At 42.8% G+C, this 12,156-nt stretch overlaps 1 protein-coding gene across 5 annotated transcripts in view; it reads left to right on the top strand.

The window, feature by feature from the left end:
• daam2 (dishevelled associated activator of morphogenesis 2) overlaps positions 1 to 12,156 on the top strand; it is a 73,409-nt gene that overhangs the window by 45,562 nt on the left and 15,691 nt on the right. For all 5 annotated transcript variants that reach the window (XM_027001454.2, XM_027001451.2, XM_027001453.2 and 2 more), the window contains exons 5-11: positions 1,440 to 1,534; positions 7,797 to 8,130; positions 9,219 to 9,329; positions 10,001 to 10,104; positions 10,219 to 10,285; positions 10,496 to 10,613; positions 11,590 to 11,728. In XM_027001454.2, the coding sequence (XP_026857255.1) occupies positions 1,440 to 1,534; positions 7,797 to 8,130; positions 9,219 to 9,329; positions 10,001 to 10,104; positions 10,219 to 10,285; positions 10,496 to 10,613; positions 11,590 to 11,728 (968 nt within the window). The remainder of the gene's footprint in view (positions 1 to 1,439; positions 1,535 to 7,796; positions 8,131 to 9,218; positions 9,330 to 10,000; positions 10,105 to 10,218; positions 10,286 to 10,495; positions 10,614 to 11,589; positions 11,729 to 12,156) is intronic.

The raw sequence follows: 12,156 nt of genomic DNA, 5'->3' as shown, positions 1-12,156 counted from the left end.
TTTAGGATGGAAATGCCTCTCTGATCTTCAGGCATTGAAGCCAGGTATGCTACAATGTTTTAAAAGATTCACTGTCTTGCATAATTTATTTATTTGGAGCTTGCTGTGCAAGCGTCAAGTCAAGCAGCCCATTATTAATTGTTTTGTTTTGTTCATGCATATACGAACAATCTGTTCCATCAAACTCAACTGTAGAAATGTTTGTAGGTACCAGCCAACTTTTAGAACTTTTAGCTCTGTAGCATGTATCAGATATCTCCACTGTAAAAAATAAAAAATAAATAAATAAAAAAGCTACCTCAGTTTCAACGTTCATTAGTATGATTTATATAAAAGAGGTGTCTTCCCAGATCAGAATCCTGAGAACATAAGGTTAATGCAGCTAATCTGCATCCTGGGCCATCAGTCAGATGTGGTGTTGTTTGGAGTCTGCGCATTTAGCCTGCAGACTGGACGTGAACTTCAGCGGATAACGGGAACTCCCTACACCCACTGGACTTCCACGGCCTACTGCCCACCACTGAGAAAATGCACATCCATTTAGGGAGCAGAGCCCGTGGCTTTGCAGCCCTGCCAGCAATCCTCGAGCCATCTGGACAAGGATGATCCAGACCTGTCCAATGGATTTTATTACCGCAACATCTGCGCAGCCAGCCCCATAGTGAGAGGAGAGCCTGGATTTGGTTGTATATGAATAAGAGGATCCTGGTGCCATATCTGCTGTTGTTCCATAAACCTGATATATGTCCCTCTTTAAAAGCAGTACCAGTCTACCAAGCATGACTCTCAACACTTCCTTTGACCAGTCAGCCAAATATAAGTCTTCGCTTTGGATACCTTGGCAGTGTATCTGTTCAAGTAAAGCAAGTTATTAGGCAGACCGCATGAAAAGTGTTTAGTGTGCAGCTATAATGCACATTTGTGAATCATTTCTGTTTGGCGTGAGCACACAGGGGAAGGAGGAAGGCAGAGAAGTGGAACGGGAGCCACGCGCTAGTGCTAATGAGGACAACAACACTTTGATGCTACGCAGAGTCGACCTAAAGGCTATCCGCAGCATAGCTCAATACAAATCAACAAATCCAGGAGCCTGCTCTGAAAACTGTTCATTGTAACCAGTATCTGAATTGTCTATCAACACATCCAATTGCATTGATTTGGAGGAGGCAATTCCTAAAACATTCTTTTTATTTTTTAAATGTGATTTTTGTTCTTACACAGGGTGCATAAAGAAGTATGTCATTGTTATGTTACTGTTAAATATGGAAGCCCTACTCTAGGGAAACAGTTGAGTTTGAAGATGCTCTAGTACTGTTTTTAGGCTGTGATTTGATTTGGTTTGAATTGCGTTGTCATTTTGTATCTATGCTGTCGTGATGCCTGTTGATAAACGACTGAGGAAAAGCTGGAGGGTTCTTGTGCGTTGATTTGTGTTCCAGATGCAGACCCTTTTTGCCTTCGATGAGGAGGAGATGGAGATGAGGAACAAAGTGGTGGAGGATCTGAAAACAGCACTTCGCACTCAGCCCATGAGGTAAAGGCCTTCTCCATATTAGTCCGTCATGGCATCAGCTTCACCTTTAGTCCAGTGCTTATCAGGAAAGGACACCCATGATATGACGCCACATAGCCATTGTTGATTGTGCAAAATGTAAATAAGCATGCAAAGCCATTTATATAATTAAAGAAGTCCCTGCATGAATACATGACCTCTTTATTCTAGCTGAAGGAAAGACTGCATACTTTGTAAATACAAATAGACATTGTGATCATCCATATCTATAATGCTATACGTTTGATCATTAAACCCACGCTTATGCAATATGCCTTCAAAGGAACAGAAGTTGACCAAACATCAGAATGAGGTTGATGGAGTAGGATATATAAGCTACCAAAAAGCCAGACCCAAGAGAATGTCTCCTGTGTCCTAAAATAGCTCAGACCCCTCCACCAAGTAACTTCAAGGAATAAGCCCTCCTTCCTTGAGAAGCAGCCTTAATCTGTGAAGCCCTGCTTTCCCTCACTGCTTTCATCAGGAGCCGCCAACAGTGAGCAGATCTCTCGGAGCCGTGCCAGACAGTGGCACACTGCTTGGGGAGCTGCCCGTCACAATGGCCCCAGTCGCCCGGCCACGTGGTGCGATTTGGACAGCCCTTCATACCCGCTTCTCGCTAGAGTCACTGCAGTCCATTTCCGTATATGAGGGATCATCTGGGTCGTGTCTAGGGTTTTGCTGTCTGTATTTTGGAAGGAAAGTGCCCTCCACTCCACCCCCATCTGGTTTTCTTTTGGTATTTCTCTTGGTATGTCTGCCCCTCTGGCTAGCAGTGGCCAGATTTGTACGGCTGGATTATTAGAGGGGATGAAAAAGCACTGTTATCCAAGTGTCCCTGCAGAGGCAGGAAGTATGCAAGGCCATTAACCACTGCTAGCAAAATGCGAGAGACGCAAATGGAGTAGCTTGCGATTTGAAAGCAATCAAAATGTTAACGGCATTTAATGCATGTTATTCAAGATTTCCTTTTTTAACTTTTCTTGAGAGCCACTGGTACAGCTGGAAAACTCTCCACTGATGAGTATAGACCAGTGCATTTTTGCATTATTGCAAAATGAAGTCACACAAGAGTAAGGAAATACGATTTGAAATGTTCCAAAAGAATATATTTTGCCCATCACAGTGTCACACAAGAAAGCAAATAGTCCAGTAGCCAGGTTGGCCAAAGAGCAGACTGAATCTGAAACAAATCCCCAGAGTTTCACTGATTTGATTCAGCTTAGTGTTTATGCAGCAGTTCTTTTAGAAACACCCAGTTTTTAGCTTTTCTTACAATTTTATTGGTCATGAACATGGGAAGCTTGAAACACCACTTACTCGCAGCCGTTCAATTCTGAACACCCCCTTAACATAACCTTCTCATTTGCCAGGCTTTCCGTTCATAAGTAACTGCCAGTTGTTCCAGAGGCAGGATCTGTGTCTTAAGTGGCATGAAAGCTGGGACATGTGTATCTGGCCCCTTTCATTTAGTCGCCGTTGGTCCATATTCAGGAATGCTCAGTATTCAGGACTGCAAAGTATTCAGGACTGCTCAGTCTGCAGGTGACTGCTGAGACTCATTGTGACACTACACAGTCGTCCTACCCTCGACATCAAAATGAATCCACGTGCGCTCAGAAGGACGTTGCGGTACCAGCGCCTGCTGATTGTATCCAGTTCTTCCTTTCTCAATGTCCTGACGTTTTTGGTGAATTCATTATGACCTAGCAGTGTTCTGCCGAAACTCGAGTCACTGTTTTTGTGACAACTGGGAGGAATGCTCCAAATTTGATTCAAAGGATCTGTTAGTTAGGATAGACAGTCTGCCGCCACTCGTCCAAAATGCCGGCCTCGCTGTTTGGGGCGTGGGGTGAGGTTGGGGGGTGCACGGATAGCACACAAACAAGGCATTGTGATGTTTTGGCTCTGACATTGCACTAGGTCATCTGCGTGTATGCCATGAGCACAAGTGGTTGCAGATGTTCTGCTCCATAACTCCAACTGTAAATCTGTGTCATTTGACACACTTATGATCCGCTAGAAGACTACACAGAGAGAATGAGGGGGCAGAGGATCACAAGGGCTTAATAACACAGAGAAGATAAATTAAGTGATTTATTAAGTGAGATTTCTGAGGTTTCAAGCCCTCTAGTCTGGTTTAGTTTTTTTGTTTTCCATTTTTGGGATTTTTCTGATGGGAAGTGTGATTCGCAATTAGCAAGAGACTGTTACTAAGGCCAGGAGACGATGCCAGGCTGAGCTGTACAGTCATGCACTGCTGACAGTTCCCTCGTAGCACCCGGCAAGGCATGGCGATGTCGTTGAAAGGTTTTAAAAGATTGCCTGAGCCAAAGACATTTGTTTACAAGGGCAGAACATACTGTAATTTACTCTGTCACTGTAATTTTTATGTTTAGAGTGCGAACAACAAGTTGTTTGTTTTTTTTCAAGTCACTGCTAACATATTGTGATGAGGTACCATCCTCCACTGCGATATGACATTTACTTTAAGAATTTGTTGGCTGTATTGATCGTTTGTATTGATTTGATTGTATTGATTGTGCAAGGTGTGAAGCTAGGCACTGGCTGTCTGTGGAGAGAAGCCATGTATGCATGTATCTGTGAGTGAGACGTATAGGCATATGGAGATACAGAGATGTGTGTCAGTTCCTGCTTTGCTGCCTAGATCTCAGTGTCTCTAATTGCTGCTGTGAGATTGCTTCCTTCCCCAAGCTGGCCGACTCGTCCTAGCGTCACTTTAACTTGGCTTTGAACATGTGCGTTAGGGGCATTGAGTACCGGTTGCAGGTCTGTGGGTGCTTTTCCACTCCTTTGCTCTCTCTGCCATGCTGTGTCATGCTGTCTGGAGCCACCTCTTCAATTTGGAGAACTGGGCAGATGACAAGCCTTTGCTGATTTTGTCTGGGAGAAGGGTGCAGGGAAACCACAACAGAGAGGCCCTGTCTGCACCCTCATCCTCTGTCCCTGCAGTCCGCTAATGCAGGAGAGTCTCTAAAGAAGTCCAAATCTCTCAGCACTGCACAGCAGACTCCAATCACAGGGGGCGTCGCTTCACTGAATGCGGCTACACATGCACAGGCTCATTTACACCAGGGTCAAGTTGAAACCATTGTCGCGTGCGTGTGTGTGTACATTTGTGTGTGTGACTGCACACATTTGTGCATGTGTCTGTGTGCACGTGCGGTTTATTTGTCTGCTAGAAGTTGCTCAAATCCTTTAATTTGAAGTGGTACATTAAACACTGTACTGGTTTCTTAGGTGATTGGAGAACATTCTGGAGAAATTGTGAAGTAGACGATGCCTTTGGAGAGAAGGGCTACGCTGAGACTAGTGGCTTCTGACCCCCTCACTAGCTTATATAAATAATCAAGTTCTCTCCCTCTAGCTCTCATTCAAATATTAGGCTTCAAAATATTGACTATACGACCTCAGAAAAGGCTAGTTACACTGAACCCACCAAACCTCTTTGTTTTCACATTTGTCAAATGCCTTCACGGAAACTCAACACTGCACCTTTTAAGACTTTGGATGGCCTCGTGTTTTTTCTCCCAGTGCTGCGTGAATATCTGCGCTCCACACAGTCTAAGGGGACGTGAGAGGAGAGCAGGGGAGGGGCAGCCTTTGACTGCAGAAAATGTCCCAGGAGGCAAAGTTTGTGTTGGCCAGGCATTAAACAGCTCTGTGCTACACTAGCTGTGTCCCCCACACACTCAGCTTCCAATCTCAACTAACGAGCTGTGCGTGTGTGCATGCGTGTGTGCATGCGTGTGTGCATGCGTGTGTGCACGCACATGCACGTGTGTGTGTGTGTGTCTCCTTTTGTCTTCTTGTGGTTGATAGCTACCTCTCCATCTGTATGGGTCAGAAACCAGATTTGTCAGACCTCAGCTGGTGGAATGTTGCTGTTAATGTTTATTTTGTCCCCAGAGGATCCCTTATGTCTGCATGCATTCAGTCCTTAATCCAACTAAAATGGCTCTGATTTAAATAAGCATTTTACACTCCCATGAATTATGTCCTTGAACACTGGTAGAAGTCTGTGCCCAGCTTTGGGTGCATACATTATGCTCAGTGGCCCGCCCAACTGACCAAAACCCATGGTGTGGTAAGCCCTCCAGGCTGGACCACCCACACACACATTTGAACTTCTTCACTGAAGCCTTTGTTCAAAAGTGTTGCAGAAGCTGAGATCAGATGGGTTTATTTTATAGGTTATTTATATACAGTCCTAGAGGGATCATGTTTCCATCCCCTCTCTTCCCCATAAACATCTGTCACCTCTGAAAGCAAGCACTACTACACTTTTACACTTGCTTCTGTTCATGCACCGTAGTTGAAAATGTATATAAAACTGTGCCTGCATGTTTGCGTATACACACTTTGCTATTTTGTCATTAGAAGTAATGGAAGCGTTTCTCTGATGATCTCTGAGCTGCTTCCAAAATCAAAATTAAAAACGTTCTATGTCTGTGTGTTTGCCTAAAACTTGATTTGGTCCTCGAGGAGTCAAGGGAGGCCCTTTTTTGAAGGAATCTACTTATCCTTCTGCTCCGCCTGCTAAGACAGTCTTATCTTTGTCTTAGCAGGCAAAGGTATAGATTACTGGCTTTTTGACATATTTCATAAGGTGGCCTTTTTTCTGCTTGTCTCATTTGACGTGACTGCATTATTCCAGAGTCAAGGCTGAATCAGAGAGTCCTTTGGCGCAGACTAGATCTGGCTGTGTCTGCTCATGTTTTGCATATAAGGACCATTCTTGGAGACTTGCAGCATCTGACCCTGAACACATGTTTCTTTTCTGAGCAGTCCAGTCAGTACAGATGGGCACCATGCTCAGATTATTAATGATGGACATGAAAATGCAGTGGCACAAACAGTGATGTGCTGATAGAAAGTGGGAACCATCAGAGGACTTGACATTTCTTGGCACAAGAAGTATGTGCTTGTGCTCATATTTGGGATTAATTATTTTTTATATACATTTTGATCTGTTTCTAAAGGACAGATGTCGATCCAAACCCATAAGACCTCTTCACCAAAGCAATCCAGATGTTCCACATATCCAGTGGAGGGAGAGACAGAGAGGGTTTGAACAGCTGCCGTGGAACGGTTTTGCTCTCAACATCACTTCAGAACAGACTGCCTTAAACCACCGCAGAGAACAGATCATCCATATCCGAGATTAAGTTTAAGTGATCTCCGAGCACTCAGAATAGGTTTGAAGTGGAAACTGTATAAGGGGCTAATCCGTAGACAGTAGTGTTAATAATTAAGGGGAAGTAGCTGCAGATTTAGCGTGGGCCAGCTCTGACCTCACGCTTTTCCCCCAGAGATCTCAAGGCTTATGAGCTTGGTTCCAAAGACAGCTGTGCTTCGCCAGGTGAGCCGTGCTTGCTCGGGGACAACCCGATGACGCAGCAGGAGGCTGAGAACTGCGTTGTATGAGAGAACAGTAACGGGATTTTCTCCCACATCCCGTCTTTTTTTCCGTGAACAGTCTAGGCCGAGAAGGGACTACTCATCCTGAGACTTCAAAACAAAGAATTTATCATTTGCAAGGGTATATCGCAGCACTTCTCCAGCATGTTTGCTAGGTGCATCAGCTTCAAGCCTTGCTGAAGCATGAGGGCACTGCATCATGGGTTCACTTGAAATACGGCACCCATTGGGAAACGGAATAGAATGGGGGAAATACTTTTAATAGTAACCAGAGTGTCACCACCCACAACTGAGCTCCTCCCACCATATGCATAAAAGATGGCCAATGGCTGCAGTGGATCTGGCAGGTTAAGAGGCAAGATTGGCCTTAATTAGCCAGGCTAATGAGCTCTGTTATGATGAATGAGGAGTTGAGAAGCTTGTTCTATCCCAGTATATTTCAAGGTTGAGCTGCAGAACATAAGGTTTTGTGTGTTTTGCATAGCGCTGCATTGATATGGAAGCCATCTGGGGTTAGGAGGTCCATGCCAAGACTTCTGAACTTAGTCAGTGAAGAAACAGTACAGATCAGGGCAATGATTAAGCCCTTATTCAATTTTAAAATGGCATCTGCTGCATTTGCCTGCTCATGAGTTACTGTACTATAATCACTTTCTAATTGAAATCTGAAAGAATCAGCATTCCGTGCCATCATAAAAAAATGCTTTTTAAAATTAAAATCTAGTGTTCTCAAATTATGAAAAAAAATGTTAAACTACAGACTCAATGGAATTGTGGTAAATTTGGGTTCTGACCCATGCAGATTTGTGACGCGTTTCATTGAGCTGGATGGCCTCACCTGCCTGCTCAACTTCCTGAAGAGTATGGACTATGAGACGTCGGAGAGCCGCATCCACACCTCCATCATCGGCTGCATCAAGGCGCTGATGAACAACTCGCAGGGGCGCGCCCACGTGCTCGCCCACCCGCAGAGCATCAACACCATCTCCCAGAGCTTGCGCCAGGACAACATCAAGACCAAGGTGGCCGTGCTGGAGATCCTGGGGGCCGTGTGCCTGGTGCCCGATGGCCACAAGAAAGTACTACAGGCCATGGTTCACTACCAGAAATATGCCGTAGAGAGGACGCGCTTCCAGGTACTGCACACCGAATGAGAAACCGTGCTCAGAGGCTCGGCCTGTAGAAGGGCTGGTCATTTGAGTGGACAGAGAGAATATTGTGCTTATCTTTTTTATATATATTTCTCTGCTCAGTCTTGTTTTCTGGAATGCCAATAAACTGGATTTAGTGATGCGTACATTACGTCACTATGTGCACATGTGGGACACAGTAGGAATGGGATACTGTTGATTGACTAGATGTTTTGGTTTGGTCAAGTTGGAATAAGCGTGACTGAAACAGTAGACTAAAAAGAATCTTGAGAGCTATTTTTTGGGCCTTTTTGATGGGGTGCTGGCATTTCAACAGCTGCTGGTGTTGCCAGAGTTTCAAAATATATTTTGGTGACTGTAATTTTAACGTTGGTGCATGCTGTGTGGAATAACAGCTACACCCTCACTTTCAGAGTTCATGTTTTATGGACCTTAAATGTATGTAGAGTCATGTGTCCTAAGTGTGTATTTGCTTTTGTATTTTTGTTATGCTTGGTGACAACTAATTTGAGTCTTTGAAACATTAGTGGTTATCATGGCTCTCTCCCAGTGACCCCTTGACTTTGGACAACTGTAATCATCTCCATAATATGGACTTCTGGCCTCATACCAGCAAACATTATATTTATTCAAACAAAAGATCCATTTAAGTATATGTAGATGTTTTAGCAGTCCATAGAAAATTGGTATCTGCAAAAACATGAGCAAGTAATTGTGAATTTATATAAAGACCTTTTTGCCTTCTTCGGTGATCCTGCAATGGTTTACCCAGTCATGCCAGATCTGAATTTAAAGGAATATCTTGATCAAAAATGTGGTTAATGTGGCTCACAGTAAATGGGAGCTTTTCGCTATTAATTAGCATAGTATCACATGCAAAATGCTAACTGGTTGTTCACGTTCATTGTTAGCATTATCATCCTTTTTCACTATTATTCCTGCCTAACTAAAATCATAAACCACCTAATATTTGTTGGTAAAATGACTTTGGTTAGCAATTCCATTACATATTGACTAGAAAAACTAGAATGTCTTGCTAGCAGTGTTTGGACATTAACATCTCTGTCTCACAGAGTCTTCTGAACGAACTGGACAGGAGCACAGGACGTTATAGAGATGAGGTTAATCTGAAGACCGCCATCATGTCCTTCATCAATGCTGTGCTAAATGCAGGGGCTGGAGAGGTCAGTTCACTAAAATAGATGTTCACTAAAATAGCAATTGATTTTTTAACAATATAACACTTGGAAATATGACCACTTCAAATACAGTTTGATTGAATGTTAAACTAATCTATCTCCTGTTTGTGATAGTCATGTAAATGGGATTTCATTACATAGTCACATAACTTTGGTTGTCATTCCAGATATATTTTATTACTTCCACTAAGCAATTCCCATTATAGGTGTCCTACTATAGCTAACCCTAAAAACAAAACTTTGTTGGACTGTCACCAGCATTCTGACCTGTCTTCTGGGAATTAATTCCCATTTAGTCCAAAATTATATTTCTCTAACTTTTATGCATATTAGCTTTATTAGTTTAGCAAATGAAAAAAAAAAATTCCAGAGAATTTGTAAGTAGACAATGCTATTATGTCCCATATACTTAGGAAATCTTTTTGTTGATTTTACAACATGGGAAAGCACTAATACATGGATTTGTATGTTACCATAAGCAAAGCAAGTTTTTCCAGCAAAAATAATCGTGATACTGCATAATATTACAAAGATGTTTTAGTGTCACAAATTACACTCTACCATTTACATGGCTATATCACCAAAAGGAATAAAACTGTGCTGTGAATGTAATTTGTCTTGTCCTTATACTAAATTTTTGCTTCATTTTTGTGCAGGACAACCTTGAATTTCGCCTCCATCTGAGGTATGAATTCCTAATGCTGGGGATCCAGCCAGTCATTGACAAACTCAGAGGTCATGAGAATGCCACGTTAGACAGGTAAGAGACTCTTGCCTGGAATTTTATTTATTTATTTATTTTATTTTAATGAGAATCAGTTGTCACCAGATTCGGGAATGCCCATTCACTTATTTTATTTCTGTAAACCTTCAGACATTTGGACTTCTTTGAAATGGTGCGGAATGAAGATGACAGTGAACTCGCCAAACGCTTTGATGTGGTAAGTGCCATTAGGCCATGGTAACCGTTTAGCCCAAACTGGCGCTTCCTCCCGCTTCCTGGCCATGTGTTAGGGGCCTATTAAGACTTCCCTTCCAAACCAAGAGAGACGATTGTACACAAAAGCATGAGACCTTGTAAATGTTTTCACAAAACCCCTGACCTCACTCACACCCTAACTGGGGAAAACGATCCGGGGATTTCCTTGCAGATGCACGTGGACACGAAGAGCGCCAGCCAGATGTTTGAGCTGATCAAGAAGAAGCTGAGCCACACGGACGCCTACCCTCACCTTCTCTCCATTCTCCAGCACTGCCTCCAGATGCCCTGTGAGTGCTCACCCTCTGCATCGCAGCCAGTCGCGGGCAGTGGTAGCAAGACCCTTATCCCTCAGTTGCTCAAATTGTATTCAGTCATAATTATATGTTGCTAAATACCATAAATGTAATTATGTAGTTTACATGATACAATATGTTATCAAGTATACAAGCCATAGTTCATACACAGAAACTGTAAAGCTCATTTAGTCCAGCATCTCAAATAGCAGGAATTGCCCTTGTTTAGTGGTTAACATTTTGGCGTGTTTGGCGGTGTGTTTGTAACATTATTGATTATAACCTGAGACCTCATACTTAATTTAATATGATCTTTAAGCAATGTGTAACAAGATTAGTGACATTTTGGGAATATATTCCTTCATCAGCACTCTCAAATTCTAGTGGATTTTTGATGGAAATGAACAAGGTTGTGACTTTCTCTTTATTTACATTCATCTGGATTTAGGCCTGGTGTTTATTCTTACTTGTAAAGTGTGACTTATTATCTGGGCTGGGTTTCCCAAAAGCAATGTAAAACAAGGGTCATATTTCAATGGTAGAGCCAGCATTCCACATAACTGTCTCTCTCCCTCATTTAAGATCTTAACACTATGAGCATTTTGGGACACAGGGTCCAGTTCTTTAATTAGCAGTTGGCGAGCAATTGTCTGGAATTCCAATAAAACAAGCATCTAAGGGCTATTTTGCTTGTTATTTGCTCTCTATGCCATCTGTGTTCACTTTAGTCACATTTAGCGAGGTGTTAATATCTCTTTAGAGGCAATTTTAAGCAGTGAAATGCATTAAAATTGATGTCCCTGTGTCATCATGTTCTATCTGTAACTTCTTCCTGGACATAAACCAGTTACAAAAAAGATTATAGAACTTAAGAGTTAACACACTTGAAGTGTTGGTCCATTTCTGCTTTGGTGTTGATGCTGACCAGTCGATGCTGTGTTGGGGTACTATGAAGGCCTTTCCATTGCAGATAAACGCGGGGCAGGCAGTATTCAGCAGTGGCAGCTCCTCGACCGGATCCTTCAGCAGATCATTCTGCAAGACGACAAAGGGGAAGACCCAGATGTTTCACCCTTGGACAATTTCAATGTAAAAAACATAATTCGAATGTAAGTACTCTGATAAGCCTTATTTCATTTGATCTAGGGAGTAGTTGTGCATATGTTTTTTTTTTTCTCTCCTCCATTTCCAGTGAGTTCAGAAGTCCAGCATATTGCATATTTGTGACTATAGCCCTAAATGAAATGAAATGGGAGACTCAGTCGGAGGGGCCGTGGGGAGTCACGAGCTCTCCTTTAGATCTGGTGCAGATCAAAGCACAGTCTGCCACTGCCTGCTACAACACTTCAGGCTTCACTGAAGAGCAGAATAATTAAAAAAACACCTGACACCTAATTAGAAGAGAAATGGTGGACATTCTTTAGGTGGATATGGAGAATGCCCTCATCACAGTGGCGGGGGGGTGTGCATCTGCCACTTTTTAATTTAACTGGACCGGAAGTGGTAATGATCCCCAATGAACGATCAAAAGCTATGA

Source organism: Electrophorus electricus, chromosome 13 (assembly GCF_013358815.1).
Source record: "Electrophorus electricus isolate fEleEle1 chromosome 13, fEleEle1.pri, whole genome shotgun sequence".
NCBI classification, from domain to species: domain Eukaryota; kingdom Metazoa; phylum Chordata; class Actinopteri; order Gymnotiformes; family Gymnotidae; genus Electrophorus; species Electrophorus electricus.
This window is presented reverse-complemented; position numbering and strand designations above follow the sequence as displayed.